The sequence below is a fragment of the Lampris incognitus genome, chromosome 18 (genome assembly GCF_029633865.1).
Source record: "Lampris incognitus isolate fLamInc1 chromosome 18, fLamInc1.hap2, whole genome shotgun sequence".
Classification (NCBI taxonomy): domain Eukaryota; kingdom Metazoa; phylum Chordata; class Actinopteri; order Lampriformes; family Lampridae; genus Lampris; species Lampris incognitus.
In genome coordinates this window covers 21,354,922-21,382,794 of record NC_079228.1, presented here as the reverse complement: position 1 = coordinate 21,382,794, position 27,873 = coordinate 21,354,922, and the positions used below count along the sequence as shown (strand labels likewise).

Sequence of the window (27,873 nt, the reverse complement as noted above, 5' to 3'; positions counted from 1 at the left end):
CATATGCTGAGGCACAAATCAGTACCCTTGTGTGTATCTCTTAGCATTGCCAGCTGACTGGGCATCATCCTCCGAGAGCCAATGTGTAAACACAAACACAAATCACTGGCTCATTCAGGTTGTAGATTCTCTGCGGTCTCGCCAGCAGTGGCTTCCTTCTCTCTGCTGCTAAACACACACATCAGACTTCCCCCGGTGAAGACAGGGCCCTCCTCATCCCTGACATACATCACAGCGCCGACAGAGGACGCAGATCGGCTGTGCGATCTAGTGTGTACCATCCTCCTCCTCCTTCCTTCCTCCCCATCAAACATGCATACACGAAAGCACCCACGCACACACATGAACATATGCAAACACACACGTTAGACTTTAAATGAAGAAGCAAGCCAACAGGGTCATGTCGTCCCCCACCCATGGTGCTTTGGTCAGCTCCACAATTAGTTTAGCAAAGCGCTATAAACCTTTAGCCCATGTAAGAGCAGAAACACAGTGGCTGAGAAGACTGATTTGTTGTTTTTTTTTCTCCATATTTGCCGATAATTTTTGTTAGACCCCTACCTTGTGGCAGACACATAACACTACATGAAATGAATGATGGAAAAAAACAACCTACAAACCAACGAGCTGACAGAGACAAATCCACAGCCCCTGTCGTCACATTTTCCCCCAACCCTGTCAAGTTGAGGTGGGGACCAATAAGTTGTGTAAGAGTTTCCTACTGACCCATATCTATACCGAGATCTAAAATGCTGCCAGCTAGTCAACAGCATGAAGAAATGTCTAGACAAAAGAACCACACGCCCCCATTATTGTCTGTCTTCTTTGTATGGCAGGTGCAATAGAAATACAGACAGTCTGTTATCCGGGGGGGGGGGGGGTCAGTGAATTCATTACACTAGAGCATGGTTTTCCTCTTAGGAACTTTGATGACGATGATGTCTTCATTAAATAAAGACAGTCATTGAGCAAAATACAACCGCTAACCTGTCTTTCAGTTCTGTGCCTATTTCACAATCTTCCCACGGTTTTCAGGACTCTAGTGTTTCTTTTGCACAGGTGAAATCTTTAAGTACACAGTCATAAATAGCTTTGGAGGCCCACTGACATTGTGTGCACCTTATACTCTGCTGGGGAATAGGTTTTGCCAAGTGGCTCTTTGAGTTTGTTAGTAGTGGAAGTAAAACCCTCATCTGAGTGCTGTAAAGCTCTGAGGTGGGGTTACGTAAACACTTTAGACAGATGGGTTTCCATCCTGCGATAGAAAATGGGGAGAGGTGACTGTGCATTTTCCCTACACCGCAACCGTCCCCAACCCGCCCTGTTTGCAGTCAGCACTTTATCTACGACCTTGATAAGTTACACACCTCTATCCCGCCATCTCTCCTCTCATCTCCATCTCATTTCCACCTCTTCATCTGTTTTTACTTCTCTGTTCTCCCTCTCTTGTTCACTCACTCACTCACTCACTCACTCACTCACTCACTCACTCACTCATACATACATATATTCACGCTCTCTCTCTGTCTCTCTCTCACTCACTCACTCATACATACCTTCACGCTCTCTCTCTGTCTCTCTCTCACTCACTCACTCATACATACATATATTCACGCTCTCTCTCACTCACTCACTCACTCACTCACTCATACATATATTCACGCTCTCTCTCTGTCTCTCTCTCACTCACTCATACATACACACACTCACTCACTCTCTCTCACACACACATACACGCACTCTCACTCAGTCATTCATACATACACACTCTCTCTCTCTCAATCAGATATATACCGACACAGAGGCAGAATTACCTGCCCTTGACCTTATGTAGTAGCTTTACATCTACCTCCAAATCCCCGGTCTTAATGTTGATAATCCCTCTCATCTCTCCTCTCCTCCCCTTCTCTCTCCACCCATCTATTTTTGCCTTGATCACTCCCCAACTCCAGGAGCAGCTGGATGTGGCCCTGTCGAAGACTTGCAAGCACTTTGATGTTTCGCACTACACCAAGGTCCAACAGGCCTACACGCTGCTGGGCAAGACACAGGTCAGTGGCGCGGCTCATCTGCGGGGGCCATGGGCCGCCTGGATGTGAGCGGACATAATGTGATGCAACAGCCTGCCTGTTGTCATAACTTTGTACCACGCATAATTTCCTCTCCGTGTCCTTTCCTCTGTCTTTGTCCCTCCCTTTGTTTGTTCCCTCCATTTCTTTTTTTCTTTATCCGTCCCTCTGTCGCTCTGTCTGTCTGTCTCTGTCTGTCTGTCTGTCTTGATCTCGTCTTTCTTATTCTCACAGTTTTTATCCGTTTTTCTTTGCCCAGCCTTTTCTGTGACAACGCATCAATATCTCACACCAGGGGCACCTCCAGTGCCCCATGCACCTCAGCATTCTCTGGATGATATTTGTTTTTCCCATGCTTTCCTCCTCCTCACCTCCTCCAGTCCCCCCCCCTCCCCCTCCCTCGATCAAAGTGAGAGAAACAGACAAGCAGTTCAACTTTGACACCGTCAGCTTTTCCCACCATCAGCTCCACGCTCTTCTCTAACTGGGATTGATCCGGGGATGTGAGAAGCAAAACATTCCCTGAGTCATCCAGCTGCAGATCCGGGGAAGACTCTGGCCTGCCAGGAATGTCACGATATCTCAATAGTGGGATTTGTTTCAGAAATTAGCCATTTGCCTCAATGTTCTTATTTTTTAATCTCTTAGTGTACAGTTATTTATCTTGTGATTACAATTATATAGAGAGAATAGTCGTCTAGCTGCAGACCCGGAGTTGCCCTCTGGCTTGCCGGAAATATCTGTGGCGCACTGAAAATGTCATGAGACCTCATCCAGTTTTTTTTTTAACGCTTTATTTATCAAACATTTTGGATCCAACGATTCTAATAATTCCATGTATAAACAACAAAAGGCTTCATTTTGAATAGTATCAATTCCTTCTGTGTCTCCTTGTTGAGAAGTTGTTTTTCCAAATTCTGTTGAGTTATAATTTTAATTCAGTCTCGTACATGGTAAATGTGGCAGCGCAGTGGTTAGCGCGGTCACCTCACAGCTAGAAGGGGTAGTCCAACCTTGGGGGTCATCCCGGGTCGTCCTCTGTGTGGAGTTTGCATGTTCTCCCCGTGTCTGCATGGGTTTCCTCCGGGTGCTCCGATTTCCTCCCACAGTCCAAAGACATGTAGGTCAGGTGAATTGGCCGTACTAAGTTGTCCCTAGGTGTGTGTGTGTGTGTATGTGTGTGTGTGTGTGTGTGTGTGTGTGTGTGCGTGCGTGCGTGCGTGCGAGCACCCTGTGATGGCCTGGCGGCCTGTCCAGCGTGTCTCCCCACCTGCCACCCAATGACGGCTGGAATAGGCTGCAGCATCCCCGTGACACTGAGAGCAGGATAAGCGGTTCAGGTAATGGATGGATGGACATGGTAAATGTGTGCCTTCTTAAAACTAAAATCAAGAAGCCAAGGGCCCATTTTACAAATCAGTGGACTTTTTTAAAAAAAAAAATTCATAGCATATATTAAATTGTGTGTATTCAAACAGTAAAATTGATAATCAGCCAAAATTGTTATAGGCTCGCAATTATGGCACAAGCACAATTAAGCACAGTTAAGATCTGATTAACGTGACATGACTAATCACTCCTTATATTATTTTCATATAAAATCCAATATGAAATTAAATATTTATAGTTGTTAACACTAAACAAGCAATTATATACTAACATGAAAAAACACAACTTTGAAGCGTATCGTCAGTTCCTGAAATGAATCCCCCTATTTTGGGGTCACCTGACAGTAATGGAAACAGCACCACCACAGGCTTCTCAAGGTCTGCAGGCTGGATGACGTTCAGTGCTCTGGCATGCATGTGTGTGCATTTTGATGCTGTTCCCGTCATCTCTCACCATTACCTGAGACACCGCCATGCGGCTTGTGTAATAATGGATTACATTTATATAGCGCTTTATCTAGACACCCACAGCGCTTCAGTGAAGGGGGGGAGCTCACCTCTGCCACCACCAATGTGTAGCACCCACCTGGGTGATGCACGGCAGCCATTTTACACCAGAACGCTCACCACACATCAGCTTGAGGTGGAGAGGGAGGAATCGTTGAGAATTACATGGAGGGATGATGAGGTGGCCAGATGGAGAGAGCCAGGTTGGGAATTTTGCCAGGACACCGCGGGACCCCCTACTCCCATAGGATCTTTAATGTCCATAGTGAGTCAGGACCTCGGTTTAACGTCTCATCCGAAGGACGGCATCTCCTGCAGCAAAGCGTCCCTGTCGCTGCACAGGGGCATTGGGGTTTTTGTTATTAGGACCAGAGGGAAGACTGCCCACTACTGGCCCACCAACAGCACTTCCAGCAGCGACTCATTTTCCCACAAGGTCTCCCATCCATGTACTAGCCAAGCCCTTACCTGCTTAGCTTCCATCATTCGGCTCTGCCGAATGATGGAAGCTAAGCTTGGTATGGCTGCCAGCAAATAATAGATCACATCACAGTGCAGGAGCGACAGGGAGTCATCTGTTATTGGTGTGTGGCCAGCAGCTCAAGTCAATGCACTCTCTCATGCATGCACGCACACACGTACACACATACACACATACACACATACACACACAAACACAAAAGCGTATCTGATGTAAAACAATTCTTTTAGGCTATCTGGTTGGTCAAATCGAATCAACACATTATTTTCATGTAATTTTGTAGTAATCCATCAAAATCCCTATTTGGCATCAAACAAAATCGAGCAGAAATAAACTATTATCTCAACTTGCTACACTCAAGTGACCCATGAAGATCTTTTTCCATAAATTACGAGGAGAGACAATTTGAATTCAAATGATCTCAGTATCACCATATCATGTGGGTCATTATGGAGTAAAAAAAAACAGCTCAACTTTAGAATGAAACATGTAACCCCATATTAACACACCCTCACGCTTCGAACCGAAACAACGCGTGGTGGATGTTGGACACCTAAGCCATCGCTGATGATTGTATTATTCACAATGAGTCATGCCTCTTGCACACGGGCAGTCATCTATGAGGCGCTGACTGCGTCATCAGGGTGTGTTGTCTATGAATATTGTTTAATTTGTGTGATAATGAGGGTTTTTTTTTTTTTTTTTTTTTAAACAAGGGCTAACTCACCATGAACCATGCACTTGCCTCAAGGGGATGTTGTCACCCAGCTCTTGCTGTGGCTCTTTAACTCCGGTTATTTTGGCATCTCTTCTTTCTGCGTTGGCCTCGTTCTCCCTCTCTCTCTGTGTCTGCATGTTTCTGTATGTCTTTCCGCTACTGTGCTGTGTCCAGATCTCACTGCAGTCTTTGTTTTTGTTTTTTGGATCCCCCCCCCCTCTTTTTTTTCCCCTCCCTATTGTACTCATCCAATTACCCCACTCTTCCAAGCCGCCCCGGTTGCTGCTCCACCCTCTCTGCCGATCTGGGGAGGGCTGCAGACTACCACATGCCTTCTCAGATACATGTGGAGTAGCCAGCCGCTTCTTTTCACCCGACATTGAGGAGTTTCACTAGGGAGACGTAGTGCATTGGAGGGTCACGCTAATCCTCCCAGTTCCCCCTCCCCCTGAACAGGTGCCCTGACTGACCAGAGGAGGCGCTAATGTAGCGACCAGGACTCATTACCCACATCCGGCTTCCCACCCGCAGACACAGCCAATTGTGTCTGTAGGGACGCCCGACCAAGTCGGAGGCAACACAGTGATTCAAACTGGTGATCCCTGTGTTGGTAGGCAACGGAATAGACCGCCACGCTACCCAGACACCCTGCAGTCTTTTTTTTCTTCTTTTTCTTTTTCATGGAGTGCACACACACACACACACACACACACACACACACACACACACACACACACACACACACACACACACACACACACACACACACACACAGACCCACATATTTTCTTTTTCACTCTGTTCACTCAAAGTAAAAAACAAAAACAGTACAAACATTAACAATATGATGCTGTGTTAGTTATTGGCCGTCTGACTTCAGAGGAGCAAAGGGTCTCAACATAACGTTGCCTCAGGCCAGTTCTACTAAGAAGCATTGTTTATTTTCTCCAGTCACATCTTTTGGCCGTTTCTCTCTCTCTCTCTCTCTCTCTCTCTCTCTCTCTCTCTCTCTCTCTCTCTCTCTCTCTCTCTCTCTCTCTCTCTCTCTCTCTCTCTCTCTCTCTCTCTCTCTCTCTCTCTCTCTCTCTCTCTCACTCTCACTTATTTCCATCTTCAAATGTGCAGGCTACTCTTAGCCTAATGAGCCCGAGAAAGGATCATTGCTTCTCCAACATTAATTGGGCTTTACTTTTTAATTTGTCTGAATGAAGCATCTGCTTGTTTACTTGCACAAGGCTCTAGAAAAATTTGTGTGGGCTGGTTTGGTAAATCAGTTAATCATTTAAAGAGAGAAGAAAGCCACTTTAATTTGTCATTGTATTCTTACAATGAATTTGTTTTCTGCTTTTGATCCATCCTATTGTATAGGAGCAGTGGGCAGCTGAAGCGCCCGGGGACCAACTCCAGTTCTTCTTTCCATTGCCTTGCTCAGGGGCATGGACAGGGGTTTTAACCCTAACATGCGTGTCTTTTTTCCTAAACTGGATGGTGGCTGGTGTGTAGATTTCTTTGGGTCAGATGTCCCTGACCAGTGAAACTGCTGGTGTGTAACTGTGGTCCCTTTTCATCATCCGGCCTGCCTGCTTCACACAGCTCATTATTTGGGAGGCATCACATTAGGCTACCTGCCAAAAGGAAGAGGGAGATTGTCCTATTACGTGTTCACAAATGGGAGACATTAGGGACAGGGGAGTGTGTGCAGTATTATGATCATGAGCTTGTGGGAAGGAAATTTAATCAAGCTATAACTGATTGTGTTTGGGTCTTTGCACTACACAACAACCATGTGAAGTGTTGGGTGAAGTGCCCTCGGGTGACTGGGGGTCCCAGCTGCAAGGCCGGGAGTGGGAGGCAAAGGAAACCAGCCTACATATCGCCCGACATTAAAGAGAACCGTAATGAAAATAAGTTTTTATTTCATCAGGTTGTCCCACTGAGGTCAATTTCTCTACTAAAGAAGAAGTCAACTCAGGAACTGTTGAGAAGATTTTGTGACTTTTGTTTATGATCAATTACTCTCATTTTTGACTTTCAACATGCAACTAAGTAATAGTTAATTTCATAATACATAAAGTATATGATATATATATAATTAATTATAATTAATTCATAATTGATAAGCATTTCGTGTTCATATGAAGTAATGATTTTAATGACGTACACAACATACCTCATTGGTTAAACAGCATGACAAGGGCGAGACTGTATTTTGAAAGGGATTTCGTGAGGTAGCCAAGTTTCAACACAACTTTTGACTCCTCTCGCATGTGGGTAAAAGTTTGAGCTCGGGTTTTAGCAGGGGGAGCGTGGTAAAGGTTCTTCGACGAGGAAGTGGATGACATTTAATTCAAATGATATGAACGCTCGACTGGATATTTTCTGGTCGTTTTTGCTCGGTTTGAAGGTGAAGAGTGACAAGGAAAACTGAGCTGGGTTTGAACTTTGGGGGGTCGTCATTAGACCTGAACTGATGTGTAACTGGTTAAGTCATCAGGATTTCATGCTGCAGAGTTGGTTGGTCTTTAGTTTTAGTGGCTGGGTAACTTGTTTTCTTTTATTAGTGATACTGCTTGAGCTGTTCAAATACTGAACAGCTATGGTTAGACCTGCGTACCAGACAGATGTGGTTAGTGGATCACATAGATCTTTCGTGAGAGTCACTCTAGCCTCCCTCCTTTTAAGAGCAATTTCTAAAAGGTGAACCCAGGGGCGTCTGGGTAGCGTAGTGGTCTATTGCGTTGCCTACCAACACGGGGATCGCCGGTTTGAATCCCTGTGTTACCCCGAGCTTGGTCGGGCATCCTGACAGACACAATTGGCCGTGTCTGCAGGTGGAAGCCGGATGTGGGTATGTGTCCTGGTTGCTGCATTAGCGCCTCCTCTGGTAGGTCGGGGTGCCTGTTCAGGGGGGAGGGGGAAGTGGGGAGAATAGCGTGACCCTCCCATGCGCTACGTCCCCCTGGTGAAACTCTTCACTGTCGGGTGAAAAGAAATGGCTGGTGACTCCACATATATCGGAGGAGGCACGTGGTAGTCTGCAGCCCTCCCCGGATCGGCAGAGGGGGTGGATCAGCGACTGGGACGGCTCGAAAGAGTGGGGTAATTGGCCAAGTACAATTGGGGAGAAAAAGGAGGAAATCTCTAAAAGAATAAATAAATGGCAGAGCCATCTAGATTGTGGACAGGCCAGTCAGAGCTTTTGAGACTGATCTGAGGAAGGGATAGTGTTTGGGACCGGTGCAACAGCATTGGTGGCAGACGTGATGTTAGGGGGTAGTTGTGTTGACTTCTATGGTACAGGCACATTGCACGATGGGAAAATTTGTTTGAAATCGTTTGCATTGTAAAATTAATTACTTCTACCCTAGCCGTTAGTAATTTACACAGATATATCAGTAATGACTACAAGTTTTTTTTTTGCAAATATCTACCTTGGTTCAAATAGGGTTGAATCAGGTCATCTGGATACAATGTTGTGTCCAGATGACCTGATTCAACCTTCTTTGATTTTCTTACCTGCATTATTGAGCATGCATCAAGACAGCTACCTTCGTTGTTTATTGCATCTACCCAGTCCTCACTGTGTGAACATAAATCCCTCTTAGACTGTAAATGTCACTCAGAGCTGTATAAATATACTTGACTTGACTTGACTTGAACTTGACTTGAAACATCTCATTGAGCACAGATCCATGCTGGCATGGGAGAAGTTATCTTGCACACTGTTCACATTTATTCTCATTTTAATCTGTGTTTGGCTTTGTTCTGCAGACAGCCATGGACCAGCTGCACATGCACTTCACCCAGGCTATTCACAACACAGTATTCCAGGTGGTCCTGGGCTACGTGGAGCTTTGCGCCGGCAACGCTGATACCAAGTTCCAGAAGATGCAATACAAGGACCTCTGCACAGTAAGGATGTGCACACTAGCACTCAACATAAATACACACAAAAAACAAAAAAAAAACAAAAAAATAAAACGCAAATCCACACTGAAGCAGTTACGTGTACTCAAACACAAGTACATTTACTCCTCCACCACCACCACCACCTAAGCGCGCGCACGCACACACACACACACACACACACACACACACACACACACACACGGCGAGGTCTCCCATGTCCCTGGTTGATGGGTTATATCGAGTCTGCTCTACTGTATCCTCGGGTGACCTTTTCCACGTTTGCATCCATGATATAGCAGCTTGTGGCAAAGCTTCTGCCACTAGAGCGATTCTGGATGTAAGGAAGGGCACAATTTCAGCAGGACACAGGTTTTGAGTTAACACTATTTCTCACTCCATACAATGTCACTTTCTCACTTTGCACGGGCCGGTGCACTCTGGAACTGGTGCCGCCTTGCTCTCTCCATTTAAAGCTTCCTCTAGCGTGGCTTTCGTCGTGTGTGTGTTCCGCCTGCGTGCTCATCAGTTTCAGTGAGTCCAGGACCCAGCTTCACTGCAGTATATAAAGCAGTTTGTTCACGTGACACACCTGAGGCTGATCACTCAGCCTCCCTATTGCGTCTGCTCTCCCACAACCCACCCGCCCCCCCCTCTCCACTTCCAGCCAACGCTAAATCACACCCTGCTACCACACAGCTTTTTCTCCAGAGTGATTCTGTCTAGTCAGTTGGACGCCAGTTTGAAGGCTGACAACGTTTTTACTCAGCAAGCAAATAACTCAGATAAAGGGTAAGTCATCTGCCCATAGCTCTGATTAAGTGTGAGAAATACCACAGAGATATCACTTGCACGTGCACACACACACACACACACACACACACACACACACACACACACACACACACACACACACACACACATGAACGCACGCACACGCGTTCGTGCCGATCCCCGAGCTCTTGCCAAGCGAGAAATACCTTATTTCATGACAAGGGATTGTACGTTTCACTCATAACAGAGGAATGAAGGTGGTGGTGTGGTGGGGGAGTGAAGGGAGAGTGATTGGGTTCCCCACTGCAATACAGAGAATGGGGGGGGGGGTAGAGAAAAAGTTATTTGAGAGAATGAAAAAAAGAAAAACAAGTTTTTCACTGTAATGCGAGGCGCTCGCCATCGTAGCCCCTTACTATGAGATAATTAATCTTGCGCATGCTGCAGAACCAATGCAGTGAAAGGCATTTTCTCACTGGTCTCCACTGTGACTAAATGACCCAACGTCTCTCTGTCTCTCGCCCTCTATAGTCTCACTCTTTCTCTCTGGTCTTTAAATCAGGCCAAATGCCTGAATGCTGTGTGTTTCTCTTTCACTCTCTTTCTTTATTTCTCTCTTGTCCTTCTCAGCCTCTGCACCCTCCCTCCCCAGCTCTCAAATTCCACTTGCATGTCCAGATGGCATCCGCGATAGCCTGATTGATTTATCACACGTTGCTGGGACTAAGTCCTCTTTCCCAGAAACCTCTCTCAGCCGGCGACAGGCCCAATAGATTATATGGCGTAATGAAGTGAAAGTAGATGGTCCCTACCTACTAGAAGACCCAGGGGCCATACCTCTCAGTGCTCAGGAGACGTCTCAACTGTCATCGTTTTCAACCTTTCATCCTGATATCTCCATTTCTGGCCAACTATTTTCATGGAGAGCCATTATATGGGTATTTTTCTGCTTTTCTCACAGCTACGATGAGAGTTAACATTTTGTTTGGATGGAGCCACTATGGTCAGCAGAGGTTATTTGGTTTATTTAGAGAGGGGGGGGGGGAGTATTTTTTTCCCTTGTACTCCCCACTATCGGTTTTCTCATCACATAGTTGATTAGCTCTGGCCTGCGTGGGCTGATAAATGGTACGGATGCAGCAGTATTAAGATATCCGTTTGTGTTTTCCGGGGTCGTGTCCAGCCGGCTCTCAGTCGCAGGCTGGTTCACAGCCAGAGGCCACAATTGTGGCTGATGCTCCAGATAGCTGATGTTGTGTTTTTGAGAGCACGTCAAAACAGTGCACCAAATTCTCACACAGTTATTATTCCATTCAGCAAGACAGCTAACAATGTAAAATGGCAATACACATAATTGGAGAAAAATCATCGAAATTGGTCTATTTTGTTGAATGCTCACGCAATCTAAGTTTAGCAAGGACTGTGGTGAGGATGCTTGCTAACTTTTGTTATCATGCAATGAAATGCTCTGGCCTCTCTTCTCATAGCAGCTGTTGCATCAGCTCCATGAATTTTGTTAGTGAATCCCTATGGGAGATGGTATTTGCATGCTGCTTTGCTGAGCAGTGGTGCTTTTGACAGTGGACTGATTTCTATAGGTTGTGTATTTGTAGTGTTGTATGGAGAAGTTTTGCCTCGTTGCAGATTGACTTCAGTGAAATACTCAATTTTTCCCCCTCATTCAAGTATTTCAGCCTTCTGTCTCAGCACTGATGTGAATACGTTTTGATATCCCGCTCATTAACTCTGTGTTCTTCTGGAGCTGAAGTAATGTACTTAGTGTATGTTCTGATCCTCGGGGCTTGACTCCTCAAAGCTGTGGCCGTGGCTTGCTGCTCCCATGAATGGGTGTACGTCCATGCAACTAAACACTACTGAGAGACACACTCTGGTATTTACTTTGATGGATATCCCATCACAGCATCATGCTGCCTGGGCGAGACCACCAACAAAAACGCTCGGACACAGTTCTGATGTATCCTGGATTAATGGCATATGTCGTTAGACTCTTGGCTGTGTGATTGTGATGGATCGGCCTTGCAAATCTCTCTTAAACGCGCACACACACACACACACACACACACACACACACAGTTATTTAGAGGAAGAAGCATTTGAGCACCCGCAGACACATTTTATCTGCTTGTTACTCACAGCGTATTTTGACGGGATCTTCAGTGACTTATGAGGGAAGTTCAGACATTCTTCGTCTTTCCAGTAAGCACTTTTCATCCTTCACTGTATGTTATGTTGTCCGTCCGTGGCTGGTTACAAGTAACTTCACCATTATTCTTCAAAGTCAGTGTTTGTAGACTTGATTAAAGCACTGAAACACAGCTTTGATCCAGTAAAGTTTAAAAAAGCACCAAGACATGTCTGTGAATTACTAACACAATTGCTAACACCATTCCGGGTTGTTTCAGGAGAGTTCTGAGGATAACTAGGAAAACAAATTTCAGAGGGCACGTTCACAGAAGAGCCTCGTCTTAGCCATGGAATCATGTGAGTTAAATTTTCAAGGCGTCCTATGTGTCCTGGTCACTGCACTAGGGCCTCCTCTGGTCAGTCAGGGCGCCTGTTCAGGGGGGAGGGGGAATTGGGGGGAGCGTGGTCCTCCCACGCGCTATGTCCCCCTAGCGAAACTCCTCACTGTCAGGTGAAAAGAAGCGGCTGGCTTCTCCACATGTATCTGAGGAGGCATGTGGTAGTCTGCAGCCCTCCCTGGATCAGCAGAGGGGGTGGAGCAGCAACCGGGACAGCTCGGAAGAGTGGTGTAATTGGCCGGATACAATTGGGCAGAAAAAGGTAGAACATTGAAAAAAAAGAATGGATCTCATATAGCTTATAAAGCAATGGATACCAAAGTAGAGGTAATTGCTAGAAAAGATTCATTTAAAAAAGTATGCCTACATCAAAATAAGAATGAGTGAAACCAAGATAAATGGTTATTTACGCGGTTGCCTCGCTAGTTAGTATAGTAAGCGACTCCAGTTTTCATATTGCCTGGCTTGGTCTGTTATGCAGTAATGGTGCAGTTTGAATGGCTGTGGCCAATCAGATGGCTTATGTTGAAATTACAGGTTTTTTATTTATTTATTGCTGTCTGAATCCTTGTCAGGCAAACCCATTTGCTTTGCTGATGGCGGGGAAAAAACCCTTACAATGACATCAACCAACCGATCGTTTAAAACCCACGGGCTGCTCTCCCTTAATGATCCATCTCACTCTATTGTGCAGGAGCCCATCATCCTGATATAAGGCGGCTGTTAAGCGCTGTTGTATTGGTCAAGGACAGACCACTTTGCTTGGTTCCAGAATAGATGCAGACATTACTGCTATTTCATATGAACCAGGTGGGCAGCACTGTTGCCTTACTGTAAGAGGGTCCCAGGCTCTGTCCTAAATTTGCATATTCTCTGGTGTCTTCGCAGTAGAAACACATGCAGGCCAGGTGACTGAAGACTCTAAAGTACGCTTGGGTGTAAACAAGGGTTTGAGTAATTATTTGCATGCATGTTGGATCTAGGGTTCAACAACATGTTCGAAATAAACGAAACGAAACGAAATGAAACAACCCGTCTTACCCATCCTGCAGTCTGACATCTACATGCCTCCCCATGACCCCCAAAAGGTAGGCTGGTTAAAAACTGGGTGGCATCTGGGTAGCGTGGTGGTTTATTCCTTTGCCTACCAACATGGGGATCGCTGGTTCAAATCTCTGTGTTACCTCTGGCTTGGTTGGGCGTCCCTCCAGACACAATTGGCCATGTCTGCGTGTGGGAAGTCGGATGTGGGTATATGATCGCTGTACTAGCGCCTCCTCTGGTCGATCAGGGCGCCTGTTCGGGGGGGGGGCAACTGGGGGGAATAGCATGATCCTCCCATGCGCTACGTCCCCCTGGCGTAACTCCTTACTATCAGGTGAAAAGAAGCGGCTGGCGACTCCACATGTATCGGAGAAGGCGTGGTAGTCTGCAGCCCTCCGTGGATCGGCGGGGCAGCAACCGGGATGGCTCGGAAGAGTAAGGTAATTGGCTGGATACAATTGGGGAGAAAAAAGGGGGGGTGGAACAATCGAAACCAAGATAAATGGTTATTTACGCGGTTGCCTCGCTAGTTAGTATAATAAAGGATTCCAGTTTTCATGTTGCATGGCTTGGTCTGTTATGCAGTAACGGTGCAGTTCGAACGACTGTGGCCAATCAGATGGCTTATGTTGAGACTACAGGTTTTATAATGCCTCAGCGTTGTTGTTTTTTTTTTTTAAACCCTTGTTGAGCAAATCCATTTGCTCTGCTGGTGGTGGGAAAAACCACCCTGACAATGACATCAACCAACAGGTTGTTTAATACCCACGGGCTGCTCTTCCTTAATGATCCGTCTCACTCTATTGTGCAGGAGCCCATCATCCTGATATAAGGCGGCTGTTAAGCGCTGTTGTATTTGTCAAGGACAGACCACTTTGCGTGGTTCCAGAATAGATGCAGACATTACTGCTATTTCATATGAACCAGGTGGGTGGCACAGTTGGCACTGTTGCCTCACCATAAGAGGGTCCCAGGCTCTGTCCTAAATTTGCATGTTCTGTGGTGTCGTCCCAGTAGAAACACTTGCAGGCCAGGTGACTGAAGACTCTAATTTACCCTTGGATGTAAACGGGGGTGTGAGTAATTATTTGCATGCATGTTGGATCTAAGGTTCACCAACAACCTGTCTTACCCATCCTGCAGTCTGACCTCTACGCGCCTCCCGTGGCCCCAAAAGGTAGGCTGGTTAAAAACTGTGTGCATTTGCCAGTTCCATAGCTATATTCGTGATGGCGTTTTTTGTATTTCTCTTGACACTGTTACCAGCTTCATTATACGCAGAGTGAAAGGTATCCTCTAGAGCAGTGTGCCCCTCTTCACCCTACTTCTCCTGGATTGAAATTAGTTTCACATGGAGTGTTTATATTACTCTGTCAGACATAGACATAGACATTTAATCCTCAGGGCTGTTTATTACAGGTTTTTTTTTTTAATTTTCCTTTGTTTTGTTTTATTTTATTTTGGTCCCTGTGGCTGAGATGCCCCGGATGTCATTTGACATTTGTCCTCTTTTAGTTTTCTTCGATCCTTTTTTTTTCTTCTCCCCCTCCAGTAAAAAGTGAAATATAAGGTATTTTTCATCCGGTTGTGCATATGATTTCGTGCAGCAACCAGTCTTCTGTTTTCTTCCGCCTCTGAATTTCCTCAGGAGTTAAGCTGATGCTTCTGACAAAGTGTTGCTGTGACCTGTGGCTTGTTGACTCACACCTCCGTGGTGATGTGACATGGCAAGTTTTTTTTTCTCAATCCATGTGAACTTGTGCACAAAGCAGAGTAGGAGCAGTCAGGAAACTTTGTGCCTGTTTAGAATCTTTTCATATGGGCGGCACGGTGGCCTGGTGGTTAGCTCTGTCGCCTCACAGAAAGAAGGTCCTGGGTTCGAACCCTGGGAATGTCCAACCTTGGGGGTCATCCCAGGTCGTCGCCTGTGTGGCGTTTGCATGTTCTCCCCGTGTCTGCGGTGGGTTTTCTCTGGGCGCTTCGGTTTCCCCCACCATCAAAAAGACATGCATGTTAGCGTTTATACTCCTGTCTGTGCCCCTGACCAAGGCAATGGGAAAAGAACTGGAGTTGGTCCCCAGGTGCTGCATGAAGGTGTAGCTAGGAGCCCACTGCTCCTAGATCACTGCTAGGATGGGTTAATTTGCAGTAACGGAATTTCCCCAAGGGGATTAATAAAGGAAACGTAAATCTTAAACTTAAATATCACACATTGATCCCCCTCCAGATTACATTACATTGATTTCTATTGAAAGTTTGCCATACATAGGCTGTTCTGTAGGTGAAAACGCATGTTGGTGTTTCTCTTTTTTGGTGAATTTCCCCATCTGTCGACACATACCCACATTTGGCTTCCCACCCGCAGACACGGCCAATTGTATCTGTAGGAACGACTGACCAAGCCGAAGGTAACACAGGGATTCGAACTGGTAATCCCCATGTTGGTAGGCAACGGAATAGACTGCCACTTCTACCCAGATGCCTTGTTTGGGTTTTTTTTTTTGTTGCCTGTTTTGGGGGGAAAAAATCGTTCTTTTATGTCAAGATTATGTTAATCATCATGTTGGACACTATTTATTGGATGGTTATCTTGTAACCATACTTGTCCATATGGCTTGCATGCCACTGCATAGGAGGGTACAGTGTTTTTGTTATACATGAGGTGTGGGACAGTATGTCTGGTCACCTGTGAAGTTGTATGTTCACCCTTGTAGTTAACTTGAGGTCATGTACACCTGTATCATGTCTGTCAGTACTTTGTGCATATATATGTATGGGTTTATCACTTTTGCACCTTTGTCTCAGAAGGAAATACCCATACACTAATTGTACTTGGCAAATAAAGGGATTCTGTCTCTAATTGATCTTGCATTAGAGATCATATGCACAAACATTTGAAAGGATATAAATAATTAATGATAAAGGTAAGAGTCTGTAAACTTGCTGAATCATAGTCGTTACAAAAATGCATTTTGAGCCACCACACTCTTCCTCAGATGTTATGTTAGAGCCATTAGGTAATAAAAGCTGGCAATGTTTTTCTGTTTTTTGGACCCAACAAAAAGCTGAAGACATTATTTTTCCAGACATTTGCTGAGTGATTCTTTGAGAGGACTGCAATTTAAAATCTCCTAGAAGTAAATTCAAGCTTTTACGGAAACCAGAAAAATACCAAACTCTCCCAAGTCAATCAAAACGCATTATTCCTGCTGGCTCAAGGTTAATTTAGAGTTTAGCTGACTGCTGCTTCAAGGTGCCAAGTCCTCAGAAAAGCAAATGCAAATGGCTGTCCTAAAGTGGCTCCAAAGGCAGCGTGTATAATAAATCCATCCTGACCCAAGATCCTACCACTGCACTTATGAAGAAGCTACTCCCGGCAAAGAGGGCTGCTTTGTGACCCCCCCCCCCCTACACACACACACGCACACACACACACACACGCACACACGCACGCGCACAGATGTAAACGGACAAACAAACAAACACAACCTTCCTTGTTAGGGCAGAAACAGGACATTAACGCTCAGAGGAGTGGCTGGGGCTATTTCTCTTCATCACACCAACCCCCCCCCCTCTCTCTCTCACTCTCTCACTCTCTCTTGCTTTTTCTCTCTCACACACATACACACTTGCACACATGCATGCACACACAATGTCATACACATATACCTCTAACCTCCACATCCTCTCCCTTCACCCGGGTTGCTTGGCAACATGGTGCTGTGATATGGCTGGCTGCCATGGACCACAGTGTAATTGTATGCCTCTGTTTGTCAGGTCTAGTTCATTAGCCCGCCAATCTAATTGGCAGTGAAGCATGTGTGTAACAGTAATTAAGTTTATTTGTAATTATTATATTTCATCATGGTCTCATATGCTTTGGTGTTTTCTATTGCATTTTCATCTGAAAATAACCATATACAGTGAATAACCCTCTTTATGGTGGTTGGTGTAGTAGTCTTACATAGCAGCAGTAGCAGTATGTGTTTGTGGCAGTTTTTCGATATTCAGTGGAATACAGGTTACCTAACTAAACCACTACTGGCCAGTTGCACTCACCACAATAGTTACGAAGTGCATAGAAAAGGTGGCGCTTAACATCATCATTCCAATTGTCAGACCACAACTGGACTCCCATCAGCTCGCCTGTAAGGCCAATAGGGGGATGGAGGATGCTGTGGCATGCCTTCTTCACCCCCTCCTACAACACCTAGAATCGCCCAGTAACGTCACCAGACTCCTCGTCATTGACTTCAGTTCTGCTTAAAACACCATCCAGCACGACCAAATGATCAGGAAACTTCACCACCTCAACCTCCCACCATTACACATCCACTGGGTACACAGCTTTTTCAGCGACAGACCACAAACACTTAGAGTGGGTACAGTAACATCCTCAACCACCACCATTAACACCGGAGCCCCACAGGGTTGTATCCTGAGCCCCTTCCTGTTTACCCTCCATACCAATGTCTTTGTTAGCCCCTCACCCATCACAACATACTTCAAATACTCTGATGCCACTGCCATTCCTATGACAGTAACTCTGTTTTAATCTATCAAGACTCCATCTCCCACTTCACACAATAGTCCATGAGCAATTACCTGTAGCTGAATGTAATAAAACCAAAAGAACTGTTAATTAACATTTCCAGCACACACAGCCCACAACTCCACCCACAACCCCGACTGCATCAGTAACAAAACTGTTGAGACGGTGGAGTGCTTCAAATATCTGTTACTCACCCTGGACAATAAACCAAGCTTTGAACAACACCACTGACATCCATAAACGGTGCCAGCAAAGACTGTGCCATCTGCAGACTCAAAGCACTTAATGTTGCCCCCCAACTTCTGTTGCTGCTCTAGAAAAGTATATGCCAACCAATTCTCTTCTATTGTTCCCCCTGTTTCTTCAACATGTTAACTGCCTCCAGTGGGAACAGACTCATACGCATCACACAAAATGCCGCCAAAATTATTGGCCTCTCCACCCCCAACCTCTCAGACCTCAACCGCAAAGCCATTACACGCAGAGCATGCACCATTGCACAAGACCCCAGGCACCCCCTCAACCCATTCTTCACACCACTTCCATCCGGTTGCAGATACAGATCTCTGGTCTGGAAATGGGTATGCTATGGCAGGAGTTTTGTCCCTTTTGCCATAGCATCATTAAACAAAACACCCTGGTAACTGTCATGTATACTGCTCAAAAAAATAAAGGGAACACCTAAAAACACAATATAGACCTCGATGAATGAAATATTTCAGCTAAAAATCTTTATTTATTAGACAGAGGAATGTGTTTAGAGCAAAATAACCTAAGAATGATCAATGGAAATCAAAATCATTAGCCCATTAAGGTCTGGATTCAGAATCATACTCAAAATCAAAGTGGAAAATGAGAACGTAGGCTGATCCAACTTCTGTGGAAATTCTTCAAGACGATTCAAAATGAGGCTCAGTATTGTGTGTGGCCTCCACGTGCCTGTATGCACTCCCTACAACGTCTGGGCATGCTCCTGATGAGACGACGGATGGTCTCCTGAGGGATCTCCTCCCAGACCTGGATCAGGGCATCGGTCAACTCCTGGACAGTCTGTGGTGCGACATCGCGTTGGCGGATGGTACGAGACATGATGTCCCAGAGGTGCTCGATTGGATTCAGGTCTGGGGAACGTGCAGGCCAGTCCATAGCATCAATGCCCTCGACATACAGGAACTGCTGACACACTCTGGCCACATGAGGACGAGCATTGTCATGCATGAGCAGGAACCCAGGGCCCACTGCACCAGCATATGGTCTGACAATGGGTCTGAGGATCTCATCCCGGTACCTAATGGCAGTCATGGTACCTCTGGCTAGCACGTAGAGGTCTGTGCGGCACTCCAAGGATATGCCTCTCCAGACCATCACTGACCCACCGCCAAACCGGTCATGCTGGAGGATGTTGCAGGCAGCAGAACGTTCTCCACAGCATCTCCAGACTCTCTCACGTCTGTCACATGTGTTCAGTGTGAACCTGCTCTCATCTGTGAAGAGCACAGGGCGCCAATGGCGAATCTGCCAACCAAGATGTTCTCTGGCAAAGGTCAGTCGAGCTGCACGGTGTTGGGCTGTGAGCACAGGCCCCAATTGTGGACGTCGGGCCCTCATACCATCCTCATGCATTCTGTTTCTCACTGTTTGAGCAGGAACCTGCACATTAGTGGCCTGTTGAAGGTCGTTTTGTAGGGCTCCGGCAGTGCTCCTCCTGTTCCTCCTTGCACAAAGGACCAGATAGCGGTCCTGCTGCGGGGTTGTTGTCCTCCTGCGGCCCCCTCCACGTCTCCTGGTGTACTGGCCTGTCTCTTGGTACCTCCTCCATGCTCTGGACACTGTGCTGGGAGACACATCAAATCTTCTTGCCACAGCACGCATTGATGTGCCATCCTGGATGAGCTGCACTACCTGAGCAACTTCTGTAGGTTGCAGATACCGCCTCATGCCACCTCTAGTGGTGAGGGCACTAGCACAATGAAAAACTAACCAAAGATCGGCCAGAAAAGATGAGGACAGGCAAATGGTCTGTGGCCACCACCTGCAAATCCATTCCTTTTATAGGGGTTGTCTTGCAAATTATCTAATTTCCACGTGAAATTGATTCACAAATCAGTGTTGCTTCCTAACTGGACAGGTTGATATCTCAAAAGTGTGATTGACTTGGAGCTACATTGCATTGCTTATGTGTTCCCTTTATTTTTTTGAGCAGTGTATATAAGTGCTATGTGTTTCTATGTAGGTTTGTGTGCATAAATGTGTGTGTGTGTGTGTGTCTCTTTCTCTCTCTCTCTCTCTCTCTCTCTCTCCCTCTCTCTCTCTCAAATTCTGTCATTCTCTCTATCATTCTCTGTCTCTCTCATTCTGTATCATTCTCTCCATCTCTCTCTTTCTATCATTCATATATCTTGTATGGTTGTCCTTCATGGGCCCTGTGATGGACTGGTGGCCTGTCCAGGGTGTCTCCCCGCCTGCCACCCAATGACTGCTGGGATAGGCTCCAGCATCCTGTGACCCTGATTGGGATAAGCAGCTAGGATAATGGATGGATGGGTGGTTGTCCTTCATGTAGTCATGTTATGGTATTTACTGTATTTATGTACCTGTGTGCTGATGTGAGGCTCTGTACAGACCATGACAGCAAATTTCTGTGGAAAAGGGACAATAAAGAATCTATCTATCTATTAAGAAGAGTATTATTGCCTGCAAATACCTTTTGAAGTTAAATGGCGATTGAAGTGGCTAAGATGAAATGGATCCCGCAGTCCGCTGGAGTTTTGAGATAATGCGTCTGGTGCAGCGTGACAGGAGAATGAGGTCTTGTTGAAATGCAAGGCTCGATCCCTCTCACACTGTTACATTTTATGTGTCGTCCTCTGGCCGCTGCCAGCGAGCCCTCATATTGACCTCAGCTTTTAATGTAAAGATGAAGGCACAGAGTAATGCACTACAGCTGGAACCAGTAGGTCCTGCTGATAAAGCCCACTTTGGACACCTTGTGCTTTCTTTCTAATCCCCATTCAACTGATACAGCAAAATAAAGAGTACGTTTGACCCACTGTGATGCTGATAGCGTTATTGGTACCAACTTTTATATGATCCTACTGATAGATTTAATGAGCCATGTCATGTTGCTGTCTCCTATCTGAATCATATGGTTAAGTACTTTTATGATTGTCATGCTTGCATGCTTACAATTGATCTAAGTCACTGGATTTTTTACGGTACGTTTTATAGTTATTGATGGACTAAGACTAAATGAAAAGACCAGAAGAGAAATGAAGAAGTGAGAGCTACGTTCAACATCAGAGGAATGGATGAGAAGTTGAGAGAGACAAGATTGAGATGGTTTGGATATGTACAGAGAGGAGGCATGGACTATATAGAAAAGAAGGTGTTGGACCTGGAAATACCTGGCAAAAGAAAAAGAGGAAGACCAAGGAAAAGATGGAGAGACCAGATAGAGGAGGATGTGAGGAGGGTTGGACTGCGGGAGAGGGATGCGTCAGACAGAAAGCTGTGGAGGGCAAAAATCCGCTGTGGTGACTGACCCCTGAGAAACGGGGAATAAGCCAAAAGAAGAAGAAGAAGAAGGTGGACTAAAACTATATGGCTGAGACTATGTATTTAAAACTGGGTATAGAGTGTATGTGTATTTAAAGAATAAGTAAACACTCGTTTTGTTTTGTTTTGTGTTTTTTTTTTTTTTTTTGCCTGTGTCCACATACTCGTATTTACAAAAAGGATTAAAAAAGAGGAGGGGTGTAGATGAAGAGGTCAGTGATGATGGTGTGGGTTAGACTGATGTTGGGAGTTTCGTAGTAAAACCCCTCATTCCAGCTTCACACAAGTCTTCCTAGAGAGCTTAGATGGCCGACGCTGGCATGTCGCCTTTCTACCCACCTCATATTTTACTGGTCTGACGTGATGGACCCCATGTGTGCTGCCCACGTCACACGGATGTCGGGGTTTTTGATGTCCTCCACGCTGAGCATGTAATTCAGATGGGGTTGATCGTAATGTGCGTTTAATAGAGTTTCTCCCTCATAACGGCTGTGCATTGTGTTTCGTTCTATTGCATTTATCATGAGGACAATCATTTCTAGTCCAATAGCAGCTTGTTTTCAGCTCAAAAAAGGTTTACTACCCCTTTAAGAACTCACCATGGGGGGGGGGGGTGTCTGCTGGGTGGTGTGGCAGTCTATTCCATTGCCTACCAACACAGGGATCGCCGGTTCGAATCCCCGTGTTACCTCCTGCTTGGTTGGGTGTCTGTGCAGACAAAATTGGCCGTGTCTGCGGGTGGGAAGCCGGATGTGGGTATGTGTCCTGGTCACTGCACTGGTGCCTCCTCTGGTCGGTCAGGGGGCCTGTTCAGGGGGGAGGGGGAAGCGTGATCCTCCCACATGTACCATCCCCCTTGCAAAACTCCTCACTGTCAGGTGAAAAGAACACTCCTGGTATCGGATGGTACAGGCCTTTGGCACTATAGACTCTTCGGCTGTATTTGTTTGCATTCCTATCCTCCACCATCTTTTTGAATAACAACTCTCAAAATTATAGCCCTGAGATGTAGTGTCCCGCAGGTTTGGCCCATTGTTGTGTAATTTATTCATTCAGCCAGCAATAATGTGATTCCATTTTGTAATAACAAAAGAAGGAGGTGTTGCTCGCTGAAAGTGTTGAGTTCATACTATCCATGTTGTTCGAATACCATACACTATTTTAAAGTTTAGAGCTCATAATTTCAAGGCCTAAGGACGTATTAGATCAAACTAACAGGTTTTACATCACTTGCTTTACTACCCATAGTTTATTGAATTTAGAATAACGGTAAGCACCCCCCCTTGAGAACAACGCAGACGAGCCTGCCATTTATTTTATTTGCTCTTGATAGGGGCCTGCTGTGCTGCAAGTCTTTGCAGACAGCAGTTGTTGTATTACTTAACTTGTTTACTGTCACCCAACAATCATAAATCCAGCCTGATGGTTTTGCCAAGACATATTTTACTGGAAGTATGGCCTGGTGGCTGAATGGTGGTTCATCACTCGGGAGACCTGGCCATGGCTGATTTACAGGCCTGCGGTGAACTGTCAAAGACACCCAGAAGAAGTTGGAAACAAGAACTCTCATAATACATAAATTGTTGTGGAACCTCACTCCTGTTTGGTTTTTCCACAGCTGGATCCATTAAGCTGTTTATTTCCCCTTTACAGAAGCCAAGGGTTTGTGAGGCTTGCTGTGTATAATTTGTAATGCTTTTGCAAAACATAGCAGGAGGCCCGGTTACCCCCGTTTACTATCGGGGCTCTAATGAAGTCATGAAGGGTCTCCTTTCGACATCACAGTTTCACCAGGCGGAGATCAGCTGCTTATCTGAACACGTTAGAGGCTTGGTTTGAGATATTTTCCATGGAGCCTTGTCAGCTGCCTCAAAAATGTCTCATTTTGCCAACTCCACTGTAATAAAGTGGGCCAAGGTCTCACTCAACACGCACACACACACGCACACACATGCACACAGACATGCAAATTTCTGCTCTCTCTGCACTTGAAAGACCTCAGAAACAGGCTTGTACTTGGCTTCTGAGATGGAAGTTGGTGAATAACATCAGCCACTGTCTAATGATCAGAAACAATCCTTTGTGCCTTCTGAAATGATTGTTATCCCATATGGTGCAGTGTTGTGTTGAATGTGATTCATATAACAATTTTGAATGATTGTTATGAGGGGGTGGCATGATGGTGTAGTGCAGCGGTCGGGAACCTATGGCTCGCGAGCCATATATGGCTCTTCCGGTGACGGCATATGGCTCCCAGACAATTTTGAGTTGAAAAAAAAATCAGTTTGGAACTGATTTTAAAATACTTGTGATATTTCTTAATAATACTGTGTCATTTTAAAGTAAACAGAAATTAGTTTTGAAGATAAATTTCACGGGTCACGGGTCACCCGTGGGTCGGGTCGGGAACCAATGGCTCGCGAGCATGTCCGGGTCATTGTAAAGGTGAAGAAATCAATTTGATCAGATAGCCAACTAGTTTATCCGCTTCAACCCTTGTAAGGGAAAAGAGGGCGAAATGAAAAAAAGACGGTGGTTACCGTGCATTCCAGGCTGCGTGCGCAGAGGAATCTGCATTTGTGGAGAGAGCAGGATCTGCCGTATGTCTCATATGCAATGATAACATTGCATCGATGAAACGGTCACATATAAAGCGGCACTTCGATACGCCATGCAGCACCAGAAGTCGCAATAAAAGTAAGACATATTTCATTTATTATACGTTAAAAATACTATATGGCTCTCAATGAAATATATTTAGAAATATTTGGCTTTTATGGCTCTCCCAGTCAAAAAGGTTCCTGACCCCTGGTGTAGTGGTTAGTGTGGTCGCCTCACAGCAAGAAGGTCCTGGGTTTGAACCCCGGGGTAGTCCAACCTTGGGTGTCATCCCGGGTCGTCCTCTGTGTGGAGTTTGCATGTTCTCCCCGTGTTTGTGTAGGTTTCTTCCGGGGGCTCCGGTTTCCTCCCACAGTCCAAAGACGAATTGGCGATACTGAATTGTCCCTAGGTATGAATGTGTGTGTATGTGTATGTCAGCCCTGTGTGATGGCCTGGCAGCCTGTCCTGGGTGTCTCCCCACCTGCCACCCAATGACTGCTGGGATAGGCTCTAGCATCCCCGCGACCCTGAGAGCAAGATAAGCGGTTCGGATAATGGATGGATGTTTTGAGGGCATATCTTTCACATGAAATGAAATTTGCACCTCAGTCGTGATTATTAAATGATATAATTATTTTAATTAAGGAAAGGTGTTACCCTTACAGCCTCACCATTTTGTACCCAACACAGATATTTTGGAAATATGTAATTTGTCTAATGTAGTGTACCACATCCAAATTTTAATTAGTCTTTCTGGAATATTCTTTACTGAAATTTAAGACAAACAACAAAAAAAATGTGAAACAATAGTAGTGACAATAAGCAAAAGTATTCCAGTGCTATCAAAACTCATCGAGCATGTCTCCTCCACCTCTTGGCAGCATATCACCCCGGACAGCTACATACCCTGTCTGACAGACCTGTGCAAAGCATTGTGGGAAGTGATGCTAAGCTACTATCGCACCATGCAGTGGCATGAGGAACATGACAAAGAGGAGGTCTCACCCACCCCAGGTAAGATTCCTCTATTCCTCTACATCAAAATCAAATTTCTGGTCAGTCAGATGTCAGTTGGTTTTCATATTATGCCGAACAGACAAGACCACCATTGCAATAGTCACTGCTGTGTGATGACAAAAGGTGAACCACTCCTTGAGGAAATCCATAACCACCTTTTCAAAGGAGTACATCTCAGATCTAGACACAAGGGTTACAACACAACACCTTTCAAGTTCACCAGATACCCTTGGGGGATACAAGTGGCTTTCTCATGGGTCTCACTGTCACTGTGATCCAATATAACATTTTGTTTTCAACTCTGCTTGCTCACCATTTCCTCCCCTTCTCGATGTCTCTTCCTCTACTGTAAATATCTCACTCTTCTTTCAACCAGGCATTTTTAATTGCACATTTACCTTTCTTTTTTATAAGCCTATGAAGGAACCCATAAAATGAATTTATACAGACTAAGTGAAAAGGGGTCGACTTTCATTACATAGTGGGCCATTCAGGCCCACCCTTGTGATTAATTTGATTTCTAATGGGTTTATTCGGCTCTGTACCTCGGGAAGGAGCCTTAATGACCTCTGTGTATGAAATGAGAGGTTCTGAATGGGCACCAGGCTTTTGCTGCAGCACAGTTGTAATGCTATTTGTAATCAGAGTATTATGCTCTTACTTGTGGAGTGGGATTATGATTTTCAGTTTTTGATAATCCCGTTCTGTGTAAAAGCTAAATAAGTCTGAAATAGAATAGTAATCATTACACAAGTCCTATTCACACGGGACTAACCTGGGGACCTCTAGTAATAATTGCGAAGACTGTCTGTGATCTTAATCCCATGCGAATCGGCCATGTCCGTAATTTGTAACATGAAAATTCCAGTGTAGATTACCTACCATATTTCGGCAAAGACGGAGGTCATCTGATGATATTAGTCCTGTGCGAATCGGCAACTCAGTAATTTGGGGTCATATTTTTTTAGCGAGGTTTTTTGTTTTCTCCGCTCCTTTTTTCTGCCTCTTTCCTGGTCGAGAATTATGGAGGCTGTGGTGGAAATTATAAACGGAAGTTGTTGTTTTTTTCTCCCCAATTGTACTTGGCCAATTACCCCGATCTTCCGAGCCGTCCTGGTCGGTGCTCCACCCCCTCTACCAATCCAGGGAGGGCTGCAGACTACCACGTCTCCTCCGATACATGTGGAGTCGCCAGCCACTTCTTTTCACCTGACAGGAGTTTCACCAGGGGATGTAGTGCATGGGAGGATCACGCTATTTCCCCCAGTAACCCCTCCCCCCTGAACAGGCACCCCAACTGACCAGAGGAGTAGCTAGTGCAGCAATCAGGACACATACCCACATCCGGCTTTCCACCCGCAGACATGGCCAATTGTTTCTGTAGGAACGTCCAACCAAGCCGAAGGTAACACTGGGATTCGAATCGCTGATCTCCGTGTTGCTAGGCAATGGAATAGACCGCCACGCCACCCAGACACCCTATAAGTTTTGACAGCTTCTTGGGTGCAAATTCAGGAGGCTCATCTTGCTACACAGCATGGAGACCTATTTGCAGAAAGTGTGGATGTTACACGGAGCCTTGACATTTTCACTCATATCCGGGGGGATAATTTCAGAACATTCAAGTAAACTATATACTTCGCTTGTCCCGTGCAAATGCGCCGCACGAGCTCCAGATATTGGGGGGGGTAATTTCTAAATCACATGAGGTCCCCAGGTGATACTTGTCCTGTTGACATTGGGAAAATCATTTTATTCTCTCCTGTAGCACTTGTCCATAAGGACGCGCATTAAGATTCTAAGCTTTGACACACAGTAATATGTAAAACTGTGAATCTAATTTGCATACGATTATTATGAGAATTCTCTGACACTCAATTTATCTTGACATAAATGCGCATTACAAACATCATTGTCATTTCTTTGTTGATCTCGGATTAGATAAATTTAGTTGTAAAATTAACAGGGCTCACTGGATCGTGTCCAAGGATAAACAATGCAGAGGTTAAATCATGCGTGCAAATGCATGTCATGTTTGTGAAATTCGCGTGACACATTGTGATTGTGCCCTGTCGATAACATAAAGGAACTGGGCTTTCAGGTGCTGCGATGACAGGTTTTTTAGCTGTCATTACAATATTTCTGCACATATGGCCAATGGTTGAGATAAAAGGAACATTATGACTTTTAGTTTTCTTTTAGGTTTTTAATGCTGTCTTAAGTAACCTTCTAGTGTTATCTGGATACAAAAGTGCTCTTCATTTCAGTTAAAAATATAATCAAATATATTCTCTTGTGTCATTATAGTATATTGGAACATAGCTGTTTTCAAGCCATGACCCAGGTATAACAATCAGAATACTACACCAGGGCTGTCCACATGAAGGCTTCTGCTTGTGTCCTGTAATATCCTTCCTGTCCTGCAGCATCCACAGTTGACAACAGCAGCCTCTTAGTGACTTGGCTGTCAGGGCAATGCAAACTTTGAGGGTTAGCACGAAACCCCACATTATGGGATGTTAGTCCCAAGGTAGGAATAGAAAGATCAATCGATTTTGATGAATGTCATCATTTTCATTTTCTGTGTCAAAAGTTTTTGTTAGATATTGGCATCCACATAACAAAATTTGTCACACAAACTTTTCTTCCTGTCCAGTGCTTTGAGTCATTTTCTATTATCCACTCCTTACGCTGTAGTAGAATCGGTTATGCAAACAG

General features: G+C 45.2%; 1 protein-coding gene across 2 annotated transcripts in view; it reads left to right on the top strand.

Annotated features, from left to right (window-relative positions):
- The window catches only part of vps50 (VPS50 EARP/GARPII complex subunit), a 188,420-nt gene that overhangs the window by 62,036 nt on the left and 98,511 nt on the right, over positions 1-27,873 (top strand). For both annotated transcript variants that reach the window (XM_056298098.1, XM_056298099.1), the window contains exons 11-13: positions 1,953-2,051; positions 8,935-9,075; positions 25,020-25,152. In XM_056298098.1, coding sequence (XP_056154073.1) covers positions 1,953-2,051; positions 8,935-9,075; positions 25,020-25,152 — 373 coding nt within the window. The remainder of the gene's footprint in view (positions 1-1,952; positions 2,052-8,934; positions 9,076-25,019; positions 25,153-27,873) is intronic.